At 41.0% G+C, this 24,519-nt stretch overlaps 1 protein-coding gene across 4 annotated transcripts in view; it reads right to left on the bottom strand.

Annotated features, from left to right (window-relative positions):
* tmem248 (transmembrane protein 248) overlaps window positions 1–23,823 on the bottom strand; it is a 38,383-nt gene extending 14,560 nt beyond the window's left edge. For 2 of the 4 annotated variants that reach the window (XM_085964523.1, XM_085964524.1), the window contains exons 1-2: window positions 4,102–4,278; window positions 266–551 (exon numbers count right to left, since the gene is read on the bottom strand). In XM_085964523.1, coding sequence (XP_085820649.1) covers window positions 266–551; window positions 4,102–4,260 — 445 coding nt within the window. In that variant the 5' untranslated portion in view covers window positions 4,261–4,278. Of the gene's footprint in view, window positions 1–265; window positions 552–4,101; window positions 4,279–22,401; window positions 22,919–23,699 lie in introns of those variants that run through there. The other 2 variants (XM_085964526.1, XM_085964525.1) reach the window with 2 other exon arrangements.
* Between the last annotated feature and the right edge of the window lie 696 nt (window positions 23,824–24,519).

Genomic DNA, 24,519 nt, shown 5'->3' with positions numbered 1-24,519 from the left:
TTGAGGACCAGACAAGTCAACAATTAGATTAATGAACTTGAAAGCAGGAATCACCTGACAACTGGGCAAATAGCAGGAGGGAGAAAGTATTCATGCAAAATTAAAAATGAACGGAATCACATTAAGTATTTTAAATTTAATCTAATTCTAAAATACTTAAATACTACAACACTGAAGTGCAGGAGATGTTTAGGAAAAAAGAGAAATATATGGCACCCAAGGTCATAAATACAGAAACTGATCCCACTTAATTCAGTATCTTTACCTGTCAGTCCGATCTGATGTCCAAAGATAGTTGCACTAAGGTGCGTAATATTGCGCGAGTATCCACCAAAGGGTTTCAGAGGATCCAGTGTGAGCGTTATAGAAACAGAAATATTTATTGGTCCAGGATCTTCTAGAACCGGTGGGGATTGTGTGGAAGATCGCATTTGTCCACTTGTCACTGTGCTCTCTGGGGTTGTGGTTTCATTAATGAGGTGTTTTAAGGTTTCATTCTCAGATATACACAAGTCCAGATCGTTAAACCTCAACAGAAAAGTGTTCCAGTCCTATCAGGAGACAAAAACCATGTTTAAGTTGCAATTATGGTGTTTCCATCTTTTAAAATACACTGCAATAGCAATCTCTACCTTAGCATCAACTAAAGTTTTTTGGCTCTATTTATTAGAGCAATCTTTAACCACTAGCAGAATTACACTTTGAATGTAAAAAGGAGATTTAGATCTGATGTAATTTTTTTTCAAGTCCATTTATTTTTTATCGCATACTGTTCATTTAATGTTAAATTACCTACCATAGTCATTACATGAGCGCGATCAAACACTGAACATAAATGAATAGCCCATCATCCAACAGCAGAAAGAATTTTGACATAGCTTTGCCCCATACACCTTAATTATTTACCTTGTCCTGAGCCACAGTTTAGTTCTAACAGAGATGGTAACACAGAAACAAAGAAACCATGGGAAAACACATGTACATACAGGAGGGCTGCCTGCTGGCTCAGAGCTTATCCAGTAAGAAGCTGAGCTGTATAGACTGGAAACATCCTCGAGTCCCAACTTGAGACACCTCAGCTGATCTAAGGTCTAGGGCAGCACGGTGGCATAGTGGTTAGCACTGTTGCCTCACAGCGCCAGGGACCCGGGTTCGAATCCGGCCTCGGGCGACTGTGTGTGGAGTTTGCACATTCTCCCCGTGTTTGCGTGGGTTTTCTCCGGGTGCTCCGGTTTCCTCCCACAGTCCAAAGATGTGCAGGTTAGGTTGATTGGCTATGATAAATTGGCTATGATAAATTGACCCTTAGTGTTAGGGGGATTAAATACATGGGGTTACGGGGATAGGGTGGGATATGTGTTGGTGTAGGGGTTACGGGGATTGGGTGGGATATGTGTCGGTGCAGGCTCGATGGGCCGAAATGGCCTCTATCTGCACTGTGGGGTTTCTGTGATTCTGTGATCTCAGTCAGAGGAGTGTGAAGGACACGAAATTGGGCAGGCTTCCAATTCCTGGTTACTATCCACGATGTGGACTTTGAGTAAGGTCAGAATTGGGTTCAGAAGGGTGAACCGTGCAACGACGACTTGCATTTACATCGCACCATTCATGTAGAAAAACGTCTCAAGTCGTTTCACAGAAGTGTAATCAGACAAAAATGGACACGAAGCAAGAGGAGGAGATATTAGGAGGAGGACTAAAAGCTTGGTCAAAGAGGTGGGTTTGAAGGAGGATAGGGAGGTGGAGAAGCAGAGGGGTTTAGGGAGGGAATACCAAAATGTACAGCCTTAAAACAACTGAAGACACAGCTGCCAATGGGAGTGGGGGATACACAAGAGAGCAGAGTTGGAGGAATGCAGAGTTCTCAGAGGGTTATAGGGCTGGAGAAGGTTAGAGAGGGGGGTGGGGGGGATCCCCAAACACATTTGAAGTTTTGGGAGACCGGAAGCCAAGTTGGGTCAGCGAGTACAGGGGTGATGAGTGAGCGGAACCTGGTGTGAGCTAAGGTACAGACCGGTGTAGTTTGAGAAGCTGAAGAAGTTTACGGAGGTTGAGGGGCAGGCCAGGGAAGTATTGGAATAGTCAAGTCTATACATAAAGTAATGGATGAGGGTTTCAGTAGATGGGCTGAAGTAGGGGCGCAGACAGGCAGTTACGAGGTCTTTGGGGAAGGAGCAACTTGATAAGATAAAAATAATGCACACAGAATATCGAAGTGCTTCAGAGTTCCAACAGATCATAAAAAGAACTGATAGAGAACTTTGTTGTGCAGGCTAAACATTCAAAGAATTAGGTAGAGATGACTTATGGCAGGTCTAATGCTCCCAGTTCAGCTTTCACATACAAATGAATAATGCCACATAACGCAAAATCTGGAGGTGGGAATTCACACCTAAAATATTACGGTCAGTAGTACAAGTGTGCCAAAGTGTCTGTCGCTTTGCCACATCAAGGCAAAAATGCTTAGTAAACAGCATGCAAGTCACATCAAGCAGCTACCTTGTGGATGTCAAGAGACCCGCTGCATACTGGCCATATGAGGTGGCCACACCACAGCCCTAGTGATCACTGGTCAGCTGAAGAACAATGAGGCGATACCTTATACAACTCAATTTACTAGTCTCTACAGAAATGGAATTAAAATTAAAGTGCCAAGCTATTCAATGGAACCTATTGAGATTAGCTGCACAACATCAAAGCCATGTTCTGCAAACCTTGAATGGTCAGATTGAGGACAGAGAAGCAGTTTTTCCTTTGGTCAGTATTGGTTTCCCCTATACAATCCTGCCTACAGGATATAACCAAAGGAAACTCCCCCCTTTTCAAGAGATTGATGAGCCATTGACAGCTACTGCCAAGTTGTCCACCTGCAACAGGATTTCATAAATTGTCATTCTTTTTCAAGAGATATATACTTCTGGGTAACTCCTGAATCACTGCGTAAGAGTCAATTCAAAAGTTAAACCATCGCCCTGCAAAAAGCAGGCATAGTGACAATACCAAAATACTGCAGATGCTGGAAATCTGAAACAACAAATGCTAGAAACACTGACCTGCCGAGTGTTTCTAGCATTTTCTGATGCAGAGTGACAATCTGCACTTTGCAACATCTTGGAGAGAGAAGACTGTGAGGCTGTTATGGTAGAAGTGAGCTACTGTTTGAGTTGTTTATGAACTGCATAATCACTTATACCAGAACTACTCTTTAAACAGAGGTCATCGACCTGAAATGTTAACTGTTTCCCTCTCCACAGATGCTGCCTGACCTGCTGAGTATTTCCAGCATTTTCTATTTTATCGAAACAGATGCTGTTTGTGGGACCTTGCTGTGCACACATTGGCTGCCACATTTCCTTACATTATAACAGGGGCTAGACTTCAAAAATTCTTCATTGGCTGTGAAGCACTTAGGGACATACTGAGGTGTGAAAGGCACTATATAAATGCAAGTTCATACTTTCTATTTTAAAATGTTTTTCTCCCATTTGTGACTATTCTATTCGTAAACTCAACAGCAGTCATCCAATTTAATGAACAATTGCATGAAGTGTTTAACAGAATCAATGGTTTACACTATGCCAGCACTTACCACAGCCAATCATATCATGCCAGTAGAACAAGACTTGAGTATCAAATTTAGTTTGTGTTTTCATTGACAAAATATAAACTCAAATGATAGTTTAAAATGGGCTGGGGGAGGTGCAAGACTGGTAGGGTTCTGGAATCCAGAATTTGCTATAAGCATAAAAAAGGTTCATATTTTAAAACCTTATATATAATTATTGCTAGAATACTGTAGGTTAACTCTGTAAAGGGAAGGCAGGTATATTTAGCAAACTACACATGCACAAGAGCAGTTTCTTTGTTGATTTGTAGTCACGGAAGTTCGTAAGTTTAGTTCTATTCTTTTCCCTCAGATGAATACATCCTACACATAGATTTTAGAATAAAATTGCCCGTGCACTCACTGTTGGGATCCAGTCGTTAAAAAACACTATGTAAAAGCTGCCAACAGTCTTGTAAAAATCTAGAACTTCATCAGGACAAACTTAGTTTAAAAATATTACTTCCGTGCAATAAAAGGGAGTCAAGAAACTATACCTGTGTCATTCCTGGAGACTTGATTTCCTTTATTTTAAAGAAGTAACCCAATGTCAGGAAAGCTATGGCCATAGCACTGACACTAATCATAAACACCACAAGGGGAGGGCGGCTGCTGACGTATACCTTCAAGTTCTCCAGTGGATGGATAGTAAGCATGGTTCCGGTCAGGTAAACCTATAAAAATAAATGTTTGGTTAAATTTGTCACAAGAACTGATTTCATTATCTACTGATTTGGGGTGGGGGCGTGAAGAGGATAGACAAGATTTCCTAAAATTCATTATTTTGTTCATCTGCATTAAAAAGACACTGACTGTACTGGTCAGAATATTTTGGCACACCAGTAAAATATGAAAGGAGGGAGACAGTGAGATCAAGACGAAAGAAAGATCGTGCTGAATGAAGACCTGGAGGGGGAAAAAACAAACATTAGGTATTAAACTTGAGACAAGAACAGAAATATGAAAATAAATTCAGGTAGCAAAAGAAAAAAATTGAAACTATTTCTGGCGTGCACTTTGGATGTTTGAGTGTTTATAAATATCCAGCTCTAACCACATGATTATAAAAGAACTTATAGTACATGAGGTTCCAATTAACTGCTGTTGTAAAGTTAGGGAGATCAGAACAGCAATAAAGACTACATCTAAAGCGTTCTTAAATTAATGAATACATGAGCATAAAATATCATGCACATTTCCCTCTCGGGCAAAAAATTACTAACCTGCCCCTTGCAGAGGGAGCAATTCTCCATATGCGTATTTTAAAAGGCAAGTCACCAATGAATATTGCCCCCACATTTTCTGATCTGGACGCAACTGCTTTACCCATCATTTAATATCGTGAACACAATGGTTTGTGTTAACCTAGGTTTTATGCAGGGGTAGATTTCTTATCGGAGGTTTTGCTGGTGTTGGCCACGCACTGGGGAAAACATCTCAATTTCCAGGAGGAATCAAGGGCAGCTCAGTGAATCAAAACTGAGTGGAGGAGAAAACTCAGGCTGAGAGCCACAAAAAGTAAACAGGGACTCCAAAACTCAAAAACCAATCAACCTCGAAGCTCCAAGACTTTAAAAAAAAACTGTTAGTTGCAGCTTACCAGAGTCAATTTTACTATCGCTGTGGCAAATGATTTATGATGCACAAAAATCCAGAACACAAACAAGTTCTTGTTCATAATATACAACGATTCAGCAAATCACAATTTTAGCACAAGACACCGGATTCCATATAGCACCACTCATATAGCTAAAATACGGGCAATTAACCTCAAACATTGAGAATATTTCCAGAAAAACATCTAATGTTTGTTTTTACTTGCCAATCGGTCTCATTTCCAGCCTGCCAAACTCTACCTCAGCACCAAGGTCCAACAGACTTAAACGTCACATGGGGAAATGCTTTGAAGTAGCAAACAGTAGCTACACTCCCCATTCAAATCTATTATAGCCAATTATTGCCAGTTCCAATGATGGACAGATGCCCAGTAGACATAACCGTTTTTTTCTTTTGTCAGATGCTGTTTCAACCACTGTATATTTCCAGCAATTTCTGCTTTTCAGATTTTCAGCATTTGTAACTTTTTCCTTTTAGTGACCATTTAAGTTGATTACAGAATGAAGGAGCTCAGAACCAATGTTTACTCACGCACGCAGCTTCAATCAGCTTTTGAACCACAAAACTGAAAAGATTTTTGCACACAAGATTGTTTCTTTAATTCACCCAAAGTAATTTATCCCAGCCATGGGGCAACAGGTGGCCTCCACTTAGTATCCTTCCCTAACTAGATACAAAATGAGGAACTCAAAACAAATGGGGATGCAAAGCCAAGTCATATGTGCCAGCAGTGATAACACGTGGATATTAAAATATATATGCAAAAATGCTACGCATATAGTGCACATTTCCTGTACATATTCACCTCACTTCCTTTTGTCCTCACTTTTCAGCCTGTATTTCCATCATGACTACATTTGTCCACAGTAGTGGTCACATCTGTTTCTCACACTATAAAATCACCTATTTCAAGGTCTGTTACAGCCTTTTTATAACACCATCTGCTCATCAGTATATTCTACCCGTGGCCAAATCCCTTTGTCCTCCAAGGTTCTGTCATGCAACTCCATCCAAATCTACTTTGCTGGCCAAGTGAAAACATCAACTATAAGTCGGCTATATTTGTCATTGTACATACAATATTATAATAGTTATTATATCTTTCAAAGCAATGCTCATGAATTTTTCCCCACTTGTGTAGTCCAGCACAAGTTTGCTCCAATAAAAACAGAACATGCTGGAAATACTCAGCAGTTCAGGTAGCATCTGTGGAGAGAGAAACCGAGTTAACGTTTCAGGTCGATGGCTTTTCGTCAGAACTGGAAGCCATCCTGAACAATCCGTTTCCTCCAGCTGCCCCCTTTCCCACTTGGAGGCCCACTTCTGCTCCCCTTCTTCCAAGTCTATAACTTAGCTTTCCCGCCGCAAAAGAATGACTTGTATTTATACAGCGCCTTTCATGACCACCAAAGCGCTTTACAGCCAATGAAGTACTTTTTTGAAGTGTAGTCACTGTTGTAAAGTGGGAAACGCGGTAGCCAATTTACGCTCAGCAAGCTCCCACAAACAGCAATGACCAGATAATGTTTTTGTTATGTTGATTGAGGGATAAATATTAGCCCCAAGGCACAACTGCTCGCCTTCTGCTGCCACCAGCTTTTATTCAAGTGACTCGACTCCCTGCCAGGTTTCTGGACCCCAATCCATAAATATTTTGAAGTTGATGTTTGGCAGATAGGAAGCCAGTGAAAGTTGGCAAATACAGGCCAAATAAGGAAATAAACATAGTACAGGAAACTTTCGTTTAACCGGAGGTTAAATGTCCGGAAAGCTCTATCTACCGGCAAAATTCAGGAGCCGTTTCCTATAAAGTTTTTTTTAAACTTCTCGTTGCTTTTTTTTCCCCCCAGTCAGGCTCTGCAAGGTCTAGCTAAAGCGGTTGCTTAGCTAGAGACGCTTTTAAGCTGCGGCCGACTGTTTTGAAGTTAAGCAACAGGGTTTGTTGATTCACACGGAGCTCAAAAGCTCAAAAGTTTTAACATTAGCGCTGGTTTCGACGGCAGTTTTGATGGTACGGCACCAGCTCGGTCCCGTCAGTGCCGGATACCAGAAAGTTTCCTGTATCTCATTGTTCATAGGCAGTAGAGTTTTTGACAAGCTGCAATTTGTGAAGTCAGCAAAGAGAAAGAACACTGGAGTAATCAAACTTGGAGCTAATGAAAACAGATAAATGTTTCAGCAACAGCGATAAGGTAGGAGGTGGTAATGTTGGGTAGGTAAAAATTGGTGCTAACTGTGTGGGACCTGAAAGTCAGCTCAGATATGAGTAGGGTCACGAAGGGGTGGAAAGTTTCCGGTAAATTTCCGGAAATTTTCCACGGGAAGTTTAGCTTGGGAATTTTGCCCAAAAAAGCACATGCTAGCATAATAGTTTTTTTTTGTATCTTTCATTTTTTTCCCCCCCCACAGGTCCTCTCAAAATTACTAACAGATGGAATCTTAATTATTAAGGTATTTCTTAATCAATATATGTTTATCTTCTTTCTTGCTTGTTTTAATAATTACAAGTTTTGTGTGTGACTGTGAACAAATGTGTCCTGATTGGTTGGATAAGTGGATAAGCGATTAGCTCCCTCTATTGGTGATGTAGCGTCGTGCGTGCACAGGTCATGCTTCCATCACATGGAGCGTCAGGAAAAATTTACTCACCCTGTTGCAATCGTGCTGATCGACCGCAGTTCGACACAGACGAATGCCCTTTATTTCTCTGCATAGAACAATGCCACGTTTACCGTCGGATGTGTGGAAGCATTTTACCCCAGGCATTAAAGATGGAAAGACTGTGTACACATGCAAACACTGTACAAAGCCATATGTAAAGAATGCCACAAAGATGCAGCAGCATTTATCCAAATGTAACAACTTCACTCAAAGCTCACAGTAGTCAGCCCAGAGTTCCTCTGCTTCCATTCAAGAAGATGATGGTTCACATTCAGCATCAGGCTCCTTATCATCAGCAACTCCTGGCCCACTTGGAAGGTTCTTTGATACAATGGATAACCATAGCCAGAAGAATGCAGATGAGTGCCTTGCTTGAGCTGTATATGCGACAGGCTCACCCCTCATGATCACAGCCAATGTGTACTGGAAGAGATTTTTCTATGTTATTCGCCCTGCATACTGTCCTCCCGCCAGACATGCTTTGTCTACTTATTTGCTGGAGGCTGAGTATAACAGAGTCCAAGGAAAACTCAAAGAAACAATATAGAGATGGCAGACTGTGTTGCAGTTATCTCAGATGGGTGGTCAAATGTACGAGGGGAGAGCATCATAAACTACATCATCTCCACTCCTCTCCCAGTGTTCTTCAAGAGCACAGACACGAAGGACAACAGACACACAGGCACATACATTGCTGATGAGCTGAAAGCGGTCATCAACGATCTTGGATCACAAAAAGGTCTTTGCAGTAGTTACTGACAATGCTGCGAATATGAAGGCTGCTTGGGCTCAAGTGGAGGAGGCCTACCCTCATATTACGTCTATTGGGTGCGCAGCTCATGGGCTCAACCTGCTCCTCAAGGACATCATGGGTTTGAGAACCATGGAAACACTGTACAAGAGAGCCAAGCAAGTTGTTAAGTATGTCAGGGGAAAACAGGTAGTTGCAGCAACCTACAACTCCAAGCAAACGACAGAACAAGAACACCACACTGAAGCTGCCCAGCAATACTAGATGGGGTGGCAGTGTCATAATGTACAACAGCCTTTTGGAGGGGTAAGGAGTCGCTGCAAGAAATGGCAATATCCCAGTCTGGGGATATGGAAACCACCATCAAGAAAATACTGCTGGCTGATGTGTTTTGGGAGAGAGTGGTTAGCAGCCTTAAGCTACTCTCACCAGTAGCATCTGCAATTGCTCAGATTGAAGGAGATGACGCTGTCTTGTCAGATGTTCAGGCTTTTTGCCGATTTAAAAGAACAAATCAGCACTGCCCTACCCACATCCCTGCTGCTCAAAGCAGAGGAGAAGGCAATTGTTCAATTCATATAGACGCGTCAAGAATTTTGTGTTAAGCCGATTCATGCTGCAGTTACTGATTGCCAGTCTGAGAATGAACCATTTATCCCAACTCTCTGCCTTCTGTTAGATAGCCAATCCTCTATCCATGCCAGAATATTACCCCCAATCCCATGATTTTTTTAATCTTAAGCAATAATCTTGTGTGGCACCTTGTCAAATGCCTTTTGGAAGTCTAAATACACTACGTCCACTGGTTCCCCTTTATCCACCCTATATGTTACTTCCTCAAGAACTCCAGCAAATTTGTCAAACATGACTTCCCCTTCATAAAACCATGCTGACTTTGTCCTATTAAATTATGATTATCCAAATGTCCTGTTACTGTCTCCTTAATAATGGACTCCAAAATTTTACCTACCACAGATGTTAGGCTAACCGGTCTATAGTTTCCAGCCTTCTGTCTACTGCCCTTTTTAAATAAGGGTGTTACATTAGCAGTTTTCCAGTCTGCCGGGACCTTTGCTGAGTCCAGGGAGTTTTGGAAAATTACCACCAATGCATCCACAATCCCTACCGCCACTTCCCTCAAGACCCTAGGATGTAAGCCATCAGGTCCAGGTGATTTATCCGCCTTGAGTCCATTATTTTACCGAGTACCACTTCCTTAGTGATTTTGATCGTGTTTAGCTCCTCCCCCCCTATAGCCCCCTGTTTGTCCAGTGTTGGGATATTCTTAGTGTCTTCTACTGTAAAGACTGATACAAAATATTCATTCAGTGTTTTTGCCATCTCCATATTTCCCACCATTAATTTCCCGGTCTCATCCTCTAAGGTACCAACATTTACTTTAGCCACCCTTTTTCTTTTTATATAACTATAAAAACTCTTACACTATGTTTTTATATTTTTTGCTAATTTACTTTCATAATCTATCTTCCCTTTCTTAATCAATCTTTTTGTTATTTTTTGCTGTCTTTTAAAGTTTTCCCAATCCTCTATCCTCCCACTAGATTTGGCTACCTTATATGCCCTTGTTTTTAGTCGAATACTATCCTTAATTTCTTTACTTAGCCACAGATGGCTGTCTTTTCTTCTCAGTGGAATATATATTTTTTGGAAGTTGTAAAATAACTCCTTAAATGTACACCACTGATCATGTATCGTCTTACCCTTTAATCTATTTTCCCAATCCACTCTACTCAATTCCGCTCTCATACCTTCATAGTCTCCTTTATTCAAGCTTAGCACGCTTGTTTGAGATCCAACCTTCTCACCCTCTAATTGAATATGGAATTCAACCATGTTATGGTCACTCATTCCAAGGGGATCCTTCACTAGGACATTTTTAATTAATCCTGTCTCGTTACACAGGACCAGATCGAAGGTTGCTTGCCCCCTGGTCGGTTCAGTTACATACTGCTCAAGAAACCCATCCCTAATACACTCAATGAACTCATCCTCAAGGCAGCCCTGCCCAATTTGATTTGTCCAATTAATATGATAGTTAAAATCCCCCATAATTATAGATGTTCCCTTATTTCAAGCCTCAACTATTTCCTGATTGATACTCCGTCCAACAGAGTTGCAACTGTTCGGAGGCCTATAGACTACGCCCAGTAGTGTTTTTTTCCCCTTATTATTCCTTACCTCCACCCAAACTGTTTCATTATCCTGATCTTTTGACCCAATATCATTTCTCTGTATTACAGTGATTCCTTCCTTTATTAACATAGCCATCCCACCTCCCCTTCCTTCCTGCCTGTCCTTCCTGATCGTTAAATAACCTGGTATGTTTAATTCCCAGGCATTGTCACCCTGCAGCCATGTTTCTGTAATGGCCACAAGATCATACCCATATGTAGTTATTTGTGCCATTAACTCGTCTATTTTGTTACGAATGCTACGTGCATTCAGATAGAGAACTTTCAAATATGTTTTGTGACACTTAGTTCCTGCTTTTGCCCTTTTTATTACTTTACCTTTTACTCCATACCTTCTGCCCCTGCCTGACACGCTCTGGTTTTTAATTTCCCCACTGCTACCTAAGTCTATGACCTTCTCTGTTGTCATTTTTATTATTTGCTCTCTAGGAACCTCCCCCCCCACTAGTTAGTTTACAGCCCTAGTTATATGATCCGCCAGGACTCTAGTCCCAGCACTGGCCAAGTGAAGCCCGTCCCAACGGAACAGCTCCCTCCTGCCCCAGTACTGGTGCCAGTGCCCCAGGAAGCAAAACCCATTTCTCCCACACTAGTCTTTGAGCCACGCATTTAGCGCTCTAATTTTATTTGTACTAGCCAAATTTGCTCGTGGCTCAGGTAATAATCCAGAGATTATTTCCCTTGTGGTTCTGTTTTTTAATTTGACCCCTAGCTGCTCATACTCCTTTAACAGAACCAGCTTCCTAGTCCTATCTACGTCGTTTGTACCAACGTGGACCATGACAACTGGGTCCACCCCCTCCCACTGCAAGTTTCTTTCCAGCCCAGAGGAGATGTCCTTAACCCTGGCACCGGGTAGGCAACACAGCCTTCGGGACTCTCGCTCTCGGCTGCAGAGAACTCTATCTATCCCCCTAATAATACTATCCCCTACCACTACAACATTTCTATTTACTCCCCCCTCTTGAATGGCCCCCTGTTCCACGGTGCTGTGGCCAGGTTGCTCATCCTCCCTGCAGTCCCTGCTCCCGTCCCCACAGTGAGTAAGAACCTCGAACCTGTTGCACAAGAGCAAGGGCTGCGGCTCCTCCAGCTCTACCTCCTGGATCCCCGTACCTGCCTCACTCGTAGTCACACTGTCCTGTCCGTGACCATGGGCTACATCTGAATTAATTAACTTCATAGGTGTGACCACCTCCTGATACACAGAGTCCAGGTACTTCTCCCCCTCCCTGATGTGTCACAGTGTCTGAAGCTCAGGCTCCAGCTCATCAACACGGAGCTGGAGTTCCTGTAGCAGCAGACACTTATCACAGACATAATCACCGTGAGCCTCAATGGGGTTCACCGGCTCCCACATCTCGCAACAGTAACACATCACCTGCTCCATTCTATGTAATTAATAAAAAATGTTAGTTAGTTATGGACACCCTCTGCCCGATTTTAGATGCTAGTATCCCTTTTAATTAATTGGATTTAAATTAAATCAATCCCTCTAGTTACACCAGTTTAATGGTTTACCAACAGTCACTCTGCACCAGAAAGGCCTTATTAACTACAACCCACAGAGTTAAAGTTTGAAAAGAGCACCTAACACCCCACTTACCCAAACTCACAGCACTCTTTGATGACTGACTCTCAGTGCTTGCTCGCACTAGGACTGGTCTTTTTATACTGTTTGTTTGTTTACAGCCAAATGAGTCACCCCTGCTGATTGGTTAGAAAACTGGTTTCCACTGCCTGCTGTGCCAATTTACTCCTACTGCAGTGTAACCTTGTTTTACTCTTCTTAAACCAACAGAATCCCAAATATTTAACTTTTCCCCTTTACTTAAACTGCTTAAGTAATCTTATCAAGAATTATTTAAAGAGAAATAACTGTTGCAAAGTACTGCGGATGCTGGAAATCTGAAATAAAACAGAAAATGCTGGAAATACTCAGGTCAGGCAGCATCTGCAGAGAGAGAAACAGTTAACGTTTCAGATCGATGATCTTTGATCAGAACTGCCAAGTATTTCCAGCATTTTCTGTTTTTATTGTAGGTTAACTGTTCTCCAGTTTATCCTTCTCTCTCCTTTTACCTAGATTTCTCTTGTGTTTAGCGCCAAAAACTACTCCAGTAAACAAGTCCTCCCTCTCTATGTGTGCCTCCATACAGCCAATATCCGATAACATAGCGAGGCAAGGTACTGAAAAGAAACCCGTAGCACTATTTAGCTTACGGGATAGGTCAGGAGCCTTCTCATGATCTCCGAGACTGATGTTTATTGTACTGACTTCAGACAGTAACTTAGGCTATAAATTATGCAACAGGCTTATTAACAGATAAACTGAAGCAAAGACAAATAGAACAGAACATATCTATTCCTCCCTGAATACAAAAAATAAACAGAAGCAACCTTTTGCTAATATTTATTAATACTGGGCCCGAGATGAGTCCCTCAACAATGAGGTTATTTATTTATTCCCCCATGGAATCTCCCACTTTTGGCTAGTTTCAGAATTGGTAAATTGAGGGCACACTACTGGAGATTTACCCTTGGTATATTTTTAAGTTCAACTAGGAACAAAGGAAACCATTTTTTATATATCAAATAAAGCTACCAATAAGAATTGCGCAACCACCAGCAAATTTAAAAGGGACCATGCAGAGAAAATTTTTTTTAGAGGAAACATTGCTCATGTCAGGAGAAATACAAAGGTATATTTTTATATCTCCATTATTTACAATTTACCACAAGACAGCTTCAGCTTGCTGGAGCAACAAAAATTGCCATACTGGATTTGTAATGTAGATTTAAAATGGCGTTTTAATAGATTTTATAACGCATTTTATTAATGTGACGACAAAGTTTTAATCAATGCCAACTTTTAACATTTAAAGGTATAATTCTGAAGTGATTAAGATGCAAGTTTTATCACTCCCTGGATACTTAAAATGAAAGCTTTTTAAAAAAAAAGTTCTCTTAAGCCTTTAGTAACTAATTTATTAACTGTGTTCCAAACTTGCTTTCAGTTTTGTTCAGCTACAGATTACCAAAATATAGCAGGAAACAGGATATTAAAAAAAGACAAGTTTTCTGCAATGTACTGTGGCACAGCTCTCTGCAGTTACACCTTCTGATATTAAAAGAGGGATTCGGCAGATATCCTCAAGTGTCTTCAGTACTTTTCTTTAATCAGTAGCCAAACTTTAAAACAGTTCGTTCTCAGTAACCCCTGAAAACTTGCAGAATGGGGTAACTGGGGTGTCATTTCTGAGAGTGGATATTGCACTGCGCCTGTCAAAACAAAACCAGTTTTGAGATCCAGTATTTCTGGTCTCCCAGTCTTTTGATCCATTTGGACGGTCAAAATCAATACATTATAAATTGGTAAAAAGGTCTTGGGAGTGGCAACAATGAGAATTTTCATTTTAATGGCCCGTAATTTCCGATAGAAGGCTTCCTGCATGCGGGTGCCTCCTATCGGGAAAAAATCAAATCCTTTACCGGAGGGCTCCCGAGGTCCAGCCATTTCCGCTCCTGGACCTCTCCTGGTGTGCGTGCATGCACAGAGGCCCAGGTATCCCAGGGCCACAGGCGGTTCACAAGCGTCCCTGGGATCACGTGGAGATCACTGAAAAAAGACATCAAAACATTCAATAATTTTTTAAGCCATACATTTTTAAAATGAGTTAAAATTACATTAAATTAAATGGGGCTAAAAATAAACTTACCTTTTTTGAATTATGCTGGTAAAAGCAGGCCTTACGCTTGCTTTTACCAGGCCTAAGATTTTTAAGTGTTTTCAGCGGACGGAGGTTCTGCAGGAAGCAGAACTGTCCCCCCCGCAGAGGCCCTTTTCCAGGGTAGGTGTCCGATCAGTCAAGAGGATTCTTGACAGATCGGAAGTGCCGGTTTTCAGCGCATGCGCTTCGCAGCTCATACACACCCGTAGGGATCGAAAATTACAGGCCAATGTTTCTAGAGGAAATGCATTTAATTAAAAATATTTTTCCCAAATGTCTATTCATATTTTTCCTGTTAGACAATTTCAGTTGGGTTCAGGCAGAAAACAAAAAGACCAAGGTTTACATTACATAACTCTTCAGAGAATGTCTTGTAATCATTCCACCCACTGTTTCTATAATCAGCACCACTGGCTTAGTGACTGAATGAGTCAAATTCAATTTTTATTTAATGGGATTTGAAGATTTTTAAAAACATATTGGGAAATCGCATTCCGTTTAATCACTAAATTACTTGAGATCTTAATATATACTAAATTCCTCTTCAGAAAAAGGAAACAAATAAAGATTAAAGAAAAATAATAGAATAAAAAGGAGTTTAAATATCAATTACTTTTTACTTCAGATCTTCATGATAAAGGCCAAGCGTCATAAATACTAAAATATTACATCAGTGAATCTTAACATAAGTACAGGAATGTTGAATAGCAGTGCTGCAATTGGGATTTCAGTTAAACATAACTGAAGGATAGTTAAACGTTCATACTATGCCCACTTGAACAGCATAAATGTTCTGCAGTACCATCATAAATGCCATTTCAAACTTGGGTTGCGTCTGCAGAAAGCAACTTGAACTATAGCATTGGTGGGCACATTTTGTAAATAATGGTGGGAGCAATTTGAGCTGATAAATTGAGCATCACATACAAAGGAACCATATTGTACAACATGGAAGTGTATTTTTGAGACATGATTTTTATTTCCCATAGCATGTTCCTATAGAGACTAAATAACCTTAATGACACTAATTGCAGATTGTTTTCAAACTGCTGCAACATATAACTTGAGACACAACTATCATTGGCATTAATTTTAACTAATTATTGGGAAGACTGAAGCCATTGTCTTTGGACCCCGCCACAAACTCCGTTCCCCGACTACCGTTTCCATCCTCTTCCTGGCAACTGTCTGAAGCTGAGCCGGACCGTTTGCAACCTTGGTGCTGTGCTTGACCCAGAGATGAGCTTCTGACAATATATCCGCTCCATCACCAAGACTGCATACTTCCACCTCCGTATCACCCGACGTCTCAGCTCATCTGTTGATGAAATTCTCATCCATGCCTTTGTTACCTCTAGACTCGACTATTCCAATCCTCTCCTGGCCGGCCTCCCATCTTCCACCCTCCATAAACTTGTGCTCACCCAAAACTCTGCTGCCCGTCTCCTAACTCACACCAAGTCCCACTCTCCCTGTCCTTGCTGACCTACACTGGCTACCTGTCCACCAACACCTCAACTTTAAAATTTTCATCCTTATTTTCAAATCCCTCCATAGCCTCACCCCTCCCCATCTCTAACCTCCTCCAGTCCTACAAGCCTTCGAGATCTCTGCGTTCCTCCAAATCTGGCCTCTTGAGCATCCCCGATTTTAATCACTCCACCAATGGCGCCATGCTTTCAGCTGCCTTGGCCCCAAGCTCTGGAATTCCCTCCCTAAACCTCTCCGCCTCTCTCCTCATTTAAGATTCTCCTTAAAATCTACCTCTTTGACCAAGCTTTTGGTCACCTGCTATCTCCTTCTGTGGCTCTAGCAATTTTTTTTTAATTTTTTATTGATAAGGCTCATGTTAAGCACCTTGGGACGTTTTGCCACATTAAAAGGAGCTATATAAATGCAAGTTGTTGTTGTTAATTAGCCATTCCAAATTGGTAGCTTAGGGTCAGAAACCTTTAGTTACTAGCAGGAAAAGCATGACCTGAAAATGTATGTGCTCAAGTTAAAAACAACTGCAAAAAATCATCCCACTAATATGAATGACAGCATTCTTCACCTTAATTTATATTTTTTGGGAAATGTTTATACTCATTAGCTCAGGAATGCCTATGCGGAGGAACATTTTTCATCTTGGTACTATCAGAGACATTCAGATGCACAGTAAAGCTCTTTCTACTCTTAACCACAGCTTTGACTGATTTAATGGATTTTTGTGAGAAAATCAAGGTGTATGAAGAAAATGCATTGGATATTGTTTGCATGCATGGAATATCAGAAGGCATTTAGTAAGTTAACACAAGGTGCCTGTTCCAAACATTAAGGCACATAGAACTGGAGACTTGCAGTGCATGCACATGAAGGATGGCTAGAGGACAAAAGCAAAAAGAAGTAGTGATGGGATGTTTCTTCAGATTGGTGGGATGTGAGGAATGGTGTGCCCAAGGGATCTGTGTTGTTTTCTATTTATATATAAACAGGCAAAAGGGGAAATGGTGTGAACTTTGCAGATACCAAATTAGTGGGCACAGCAAATCTTCAGAACGAATGCAGGAGATTGCAAACAGATACAATTCAATGCACAGAAAAGTGCTGTACATTTTGGGGAATAAAACAACAAAAGGAAACACAGTATATACTTAAATGGTAAGACTTTAGAGTGGTGAACACCGACATCCAGGGGTGAAAATATATAGATAAAGATGGGAGCGCAGGCAGAAAAGATTATAAAAAGGCAAATGGTATTTTATACATAGAGGTATTGCAGAGTTGAATTTGTGCCAGATATTGGTTAAGCCACAGTTGGAATTCTGTGGACTGTTCTGGGCACTATTATAGAGAGGATATTAGCACCATAGAAAGGATACAATGAAGAATCATTACAATGATATTGGGAATGAGAAGTTAGTTATGAAACGCTTAAAAGAGACTTTTCTCACTGGCATAGAGAAGGATAAAAGGGGGTCATAATAGGAGTTTTCAAAATTCTGAAAGAGGATGAACAGTGAAAGGTTATCTCTGCTGGTTCATGAATCGGTGCGGGGGGGGCGGAAGGCTAAGGATCATCACTAAAAGAACAGAGGAATGTTATAAGATTTTTTTTGCACAGAAAGGATCATTTAAAATTAAATTAGCTAGACATTTGAAAAGCATTACAAAAGGATACATGGAAAAGATAGGGAAACAACTTGCGTGAAATTAGACGGATTTGTACTTTAAACCAGCGCACAGTAATTGTTGGGTCAAAACTTGAACTTATTTCACGCAGTGTCCTTACAGGCAACATAAAGTATAAAACAACTTCAATCCAGCTCATCCACCCTGGCTGCATTTGAACTCACATCCTAGAGAGAACGGTTGGATTTTTTTTTTTAACCATGCACATAACATTATTGCATGAAATTAGAATTGCAAAGGCAAATTTATCAGACCAGACAGACATTTTAGTCTAGATTTAAAAGGAAATGCTCCACCATAAATTAAGCAGACAAGTGGAAATGCACAGAGATAGAGATTAAAAGTTATTAATGTAACCAAATATCAAATCTTTACAAAAAGAATGTTAAGGAAAGCATGAAAACACTAACTGAAGTCTCTTCCCACAAGGTACGATTCCAGCCAGCCTTTTTACACTGCCTGGCTGGAACTTCGAATCTCATGCCCAGAGGAGAGCTCTGCACATAGTGCTCATCTCCCAGTTATTAAAAATGAAAGGTTTAGAGTGTGCAGGTGGCAGCGGCCACACTGCCTAAACATTAAAATTAACTGCAGGCAAGTTTCAAAAGTCTTCAGGGCATCCACAGGATCCCATGGGCACTTTTAAAATCTTGTTTGAGGCCACACTGGAGTTATACTCCATGTGATGGTAAATCAAAAATGATATGAAACCACCCCCTCCTAGATGTCTCCCACTACATCCCTGTAGATTTAGAACAGGTCCTGACTCGTGGTTTATGCTAGAACGTCAGGATCAGTGTATAGCAGAAACAACTTTAACATAAACGTACCCTAAATTTGGTTGGTGGTTATTGAAGTTTGACAGTACCAGTAATGATGCACGAATACTGCACTGCTTTGAACAGCTTGCTGGGGCTCACAAACCATATTCTTGTTTGGGAGGAGCTCACATTAATGTAGCACATTTAAAAAAGCAGGACATCAGCTTAACATCAGCGGTAGGAAAAATAATGGAATCCCTACTAAAGAACATCTAAAATCCAAAAATATAACAATGAATAGTCAGCATGGATTTCAAAAGGGGGAGTCTTGCTTGACCAACCTCACTGAATTTTTTGAAGCGGTAACAGAGAGAGTAGAGTAGACAAGGGTCTTTGGAATCAAAAACACAATTTCTAAATTTGCAGATGACACCAAATTAGGATTGGGGGGGGGGGGGGGGGGGGGGGGAGAAAGAGTCAATACTGAGGAGGACTGCAACAAATTACAAGACGACATTAATAAACTTAAAGAATGGGCATATAATTGGCAAATTAAATTCAACACAGATAAATGTGGGGTATTACATTTTGTAAAGAAAAATAGGGAGGTCACATATTACTTGGAAAATATGAATCTAAGTGGGGTTGAAAGGATTGTTACTAGTCCTAGCCCTTTTCGGGCTACCCCGGATCAGGCGTATTCCCCAGACGTTCAATTTCAACTAAAGTTAGAGGTAGCCGAATCCTAAAGGCGCTTAATTGGGTCTAAAGGTCCAGACTATCTCTTCCTAAAGGAAAGGAACAGCCTGAAGATGTTATTGTCCTCCAGATAGCACTTGTAATAAGTTTAGCTAGACTGTAACCTTCCGGATATTATGAGGGTCCGGAAAACTCCCCCAGAATTCTGCAACTCCTCACCAAAAAGAGTGTACAGAGATTGAGTTTGCGAGTTTGATACAGAAGTACTGAGACAATTCTAAAAAAATATACATTTATTAAAGAACCGACATGTAATTTCAGTAAGTATTTCAATCACAACATTAACAGTTTCAAATATAAAAAGCTTTTACAATCTTATCAGAGATACTTAAATCTTAACTTCGTTACATTTCTTAAGTCTTATTCCAGGATATCCACCAAAATCAAATACAAGTACCTTGATCTCCGAGATACAAAGAGTTGAAGACTTGCAGAGCTTGCCTCTGAAGCCTGAGAATCGCTTTGCCCCTTCACAGCGAATCTATCTTCCCATTTGAAAGTCCAATTTTTTATACCCTTTCTGCAGCGGTATATCCTTTGAAGTTTTCTGCTGATGTAAGCTAATTATCTCTAGTCATTTTTCTGTTGACCCCTTCTATTCTTAGTCAGTTCAGCTGGTAGCAAGCAGACTTGTGTCTCTACCTTTAGATGTTCAAAACTTATGAAAAACAGTTGTAACAGGTGCATCTATTTGATGTCATTCTTATCAAAGTCTCCTGTTTGTATCTTTTGCATTTAGAACACCTCACTTAGGATGATCTATGCAATTCTTAATCACCACAGACTCGTGTCTCCTGTGTTCTAAGTTGAACATAAAAACGATTTGACAGCAGGCGTTTCTTTTTACTTGATGTAATTTTTACAATGGCATATGTTTCTTTAATGTTCTGCGTTTCTTTCCGAAGTGTTGGTTTAGAACACTTTAACTGGGTATGGCTATTGTGTTCTTTCCAAAGCTTCAGACTGTTAAGAACCTCCAACCTTCTTACTTCAATAAGGCTATTGTCTCAGTGTCAACAACTTATCTTATCTCAAAAGCCTGTATGCTGTTCACAGCTTTAGATTGTTGAGGCTTCCAGATTTTCAAACCCAGTATGTCATGTTTTAAAGCCAAAATATTTAATTGAATGGTGTATTTTTCTGAATATGGCATATTCCTTCACAGGGTAGAAGAGCAAAGGGATCTGGGAGTACAAATGCACAAATCAATGAAAGGAGCGACACAAGTTAACAAGGCCATAAAAAAACTAAGCACCAGGGTTTATTTCCAGAGGGATTGAACTGAAAAGTAGAGAAGTTATGCTAAACTTGTATCAAACCTTGATTAGACCACACTTGGGGAGTACTGTGTACAATTCTGGTTGCCATAGTATAAAAAAGGATATAGAGGCACTAGAGAGGGTGCAAAAAACATTTACAAGGATGATACCAGAAATGCGAGGGTACACCGATCAAGAAAGGATGAACAGGCTGGGTCTCTTTTCTCTTAAAAAGAGAAGACTGACCTAATAGAGGTCTTTAAAATTATGAGTAGATACAGAGAGTGCTTCCACTTGTGGGGAAGAGCAAAACTAGAGACCATCAATGTAAGATAGTCACCAAGAAATCAAATGGGGAATTCAGAAGAAACTTCTTTACCCAGAGCGTGGTGAGAATGTGGAACTCACTATCACAGGGAGTGGTTGAAGTGAATAGTAGAGATACTATTTAAGGGGAGGCTAGATAAGCATGAGGGAGAAGGGAATAGAGGGTTCTGCTGATAAGAGATAGATGAGGAAAGACAGGAGGAGGCTAGAGTGGAGCATAAACACCGATATGGATTGGTTGGGTCAAATGGCCTGTTTCTGTGCTGCATATCCTATGACACCAAATATACAAAACAGCATTTACAAATGCCTGCTTATGATAAAGACTACATGAAAATGGCAAGTATTCTGAAAACATCTTTGTATCACTTAAAAACTACCTAGAATGAAGCCACAGAGACAGTATAGCAACTAGGTACTAATGTGCTATTTGGCAGTAATAAAATCATTAACTCCAACAGTTGAAGTGCAGCAACTTGCATTGTTATCAGAACCCCTAAACCACATGCCAACCCATACACCTTTCTACCCACATCTTCCTATATTTTAATATATAATCTGTTAATCAGTTACAAGGCCTGCAGAGTCTATCATAATGGAAGTCAAAAGAACAAGCTTTTGTTTTTCCCTCTAATTGCACTATGATTTCGCAATCATATTGCAGAGGTCATAGATTTAAAATCATTGGCAAAAGATCTAGAGAGAATAGGAGAAAATTTTCCACTCAGTTGTTGGAACACTCAACTTGAAAAGGTGGTGGAAGCTGATTCCGTAAATAAATTTTAAAAGGGAGTTGGAAAGGTACTTGATGAGGAACTTGCAGACAAAAAACAGGGATATGGGACCAAGCATGGCTGCTCTTTCAAAGAGCCAGCACAGGCATGATGGGCCGAATGGCCTCCTTCTGTGCTGTAAGTTTCGATGATTCCATGATGAGGCTTTAACAGAAGTTGTGGTTGAAGGGCTCTATTACATCACATTGTGCAAGAGCATAATTTGAAAAATTGTACCCAGTATGAAACACTGATATTTGTACGACATGGACTGGCAGTTTAATTTACTATTACTGTAACATTATTATAAGTTTACAATATATATTTTAACTAGTAATTTATCAAGTCAATTTTGATAAATTTTGTAATACTTCACAGCAATACAGACAAAATACTAATTTAGAATCTAAAGCAGTGCATTATAATGCGTACCATTTTAAGTGTACATTTGGTTTGAAACAATTGTGAAAACTGCTTAATTCTACTTTTCTCAACATCAAAAAAATTGTGAAACTCCCACATCTATTTTAACCAGAAAACAAGGCAAATGGATACTTAAATGGACCACGGCGGAAGATTTAAAACGAGCTGCTCAAAAAATGAGGTTTGAAACTGAACTGGAGAGAAAAGGACATCACTCTCAAGTTGAACAGAGACAGCGGCCTAGACCCAACTTCACAACAGCGCAGCCTGCGCGTTTCCTAGGGCGTCCCAGACAACACAAATCAGGCGCCCTTCTCCACCCGCACCCAACCCCGGGGAGACTGCACTCACCATCCTGAGACCGCGGCCTCGCCACCGGCTGCTTCCTCTTCCTGCTGTTGGACACAGACTCACCAGGAACTGGGGCTGGGGCGGACTCAGCGCCGTGCGGCAGCCCCGCTGCTCTCAGCACCAGGACAACAAGCGAAGGGAATGAAGGCGGGCGGCGCTGCGAGCCAGCGAGAGAAGGAGGAGGTGGCGGCGGCACTGGGCTGCTCTCGGCATCTCTCTCTCTCCTCACACCGCCGCCATGGATCGCGGGGCGGCGTAGCTCAACATCTCGGCCTACGAGAGCCGCGGTTAAAATCCCGATGGTTTGTTTACGAGGCGAGACGAGTCGGGCGCGGCCTTAGCTAAACACTCTCACTTTCCCCACCCCCCCCGGGTCGAGTGGCTCTGACTGGCTGAGGGAGGGGAAGGGAGGGGAGACGAGACCGCCCGCCGAGCTGCCGCTTCCCCGCTCCGCTTCCACCCCCAGGCCGAGCTGATTCACCCGACAACGGCAGCCCGCCCAGGCCCTCACCGCACACCCGCAAAAAAAAACACAACGCTGCTGTCACAGCATTGCCAATTAATTCTCAAAGAGTGTCCGCCTGCAGACAATTTCGATTTTAAAAATGAAACCGGTGTTTGAACTAAAATCAACGCCTATTTTAAAATGTGTTTTGCAGAACGCTTCACTCTTGCTGGTTCTGAATTACCTGCCAACTCTCAGCTGGACTTGTTTTAGGTTTAATGTACATCATTCTTAAAAAGGAATAATCTGACATTCGTTTAAGTGGGTTTTTATAAACTGCCTCACTTTTAAAAAATCTTCAATTTAACTCCTGTTGAGAGCTTTTGGGTTGTTTTTTTCTGTCATCATTGTTAAGAGAGTCATTTATGATTTTGTTCGTTAAAAGTGAGATACACTGCCCTGCTGTGGGTGTGCATTTCTCAGAGTGAGACATACACTTTAATCTAAACCTCGCTCTAATTGAGTGAGATTTCACAAGATTACTGACAATTATGGATCAGGAAGGCAATTCAGCCCTTTGACTCATCCGTCCAAAGATCCTAAAGCCCTTTCTCCCACCTCACCATTGTAGCACCCAATTGTTTCTTAAATGATTCCAGCGTTTTTTGCCTCCACGACTCTATCTAAAAGTTTATTCTACTTGTTGATCATTGTTTGTGTGAAGCAGAATTTCCTGATATCCTAAAAGTACCCTTCTCTAGTTTGAATTTATGTCCATAGATCAGTTCCTGAAGTTTAATTTAAAGTAATATTCTTAGTTAACGTTTTCTATCCCTTTAAAACTCTTATATACCTCTTTAAGATCTCAGACGGCTCCTGAAAAGCCCAATTTTCTTCAGTCTTTTTTCTCATAACTCATACCCCTGACACTGAGGATTAACCTTGTGGCTCTTCTCTGCACTGCCTCCACTGCTTGAATTTTTCCTCTTGTTTCTTGGCAACCAGGACTGGAGACAGTATTTAAGGTGCAGTCTGACCAGAGCGCTATAAAATTTAATCATTACCTACCCTGATTTATACTCTACTGTTTCTGCGACATAGTTCAACATCCAATTAGTGTTGTTGATAGCTGCTCTGCATTGGTTGGATATGTTTAACATTGAGTCTGCTAAGACACTTAGGGTTTCTTTCAGCTTCATCCTCGGCTATTGAACACCATTTATGGAGTACAGGTGTCATCTATTTTTTCTTCCTATATGTAGCACTTTAAACTTGTCTGCATTAAATTTAATCTGCCATTGTTCTACCCACATCTATCTTGCCCAACTCATTGTGTAATTTATGAACTGACCCTGATGGTTTGGTATCATCTTTAAATTTGACCATTTAGCATATCAGAATGATACAGTACAGAAGATCATTTGGTCCTTTGTGCCTGTGTCGGCTGTTTGAAAGAGCTATCTAATAAGCCCCACTCCCCTGCTCTTTTTCCATACCCCAGCAAATGTTGCCTTTTCAAATATTTATCCAATTCCCTTTTGAAAGTTATTACTGAATCTGCTTCCACCATCCTTTCAGGCAGTGCATTCCAGTTCATAACAACGCACATTAAAAAAATCCTCATGTCGCCTCTAGTTCTTTTGCCAATCACCTTAAATCTGTGTCCTCTGGTC

This window comes from Somniosus microcephalus, chromosome 22 (genome assembly GCF_052327205.1).
Source record: "Somniosus microcephalus isolate GS21.2 chromosome 22, FLI_Smic_1.0, whole genome shotgun sequence".
Lineage (NCBI taxonomy): Eukaryota > Metazoa > Chordata > Chondrichthyes > Squaliformes > Somniosidae > Somniosus > Somniosus microcephalus.
Note: the sequence above shows the minus strand (reverse complement) of the source record. Positions and strands in the feature narration are given on the sequence as shown.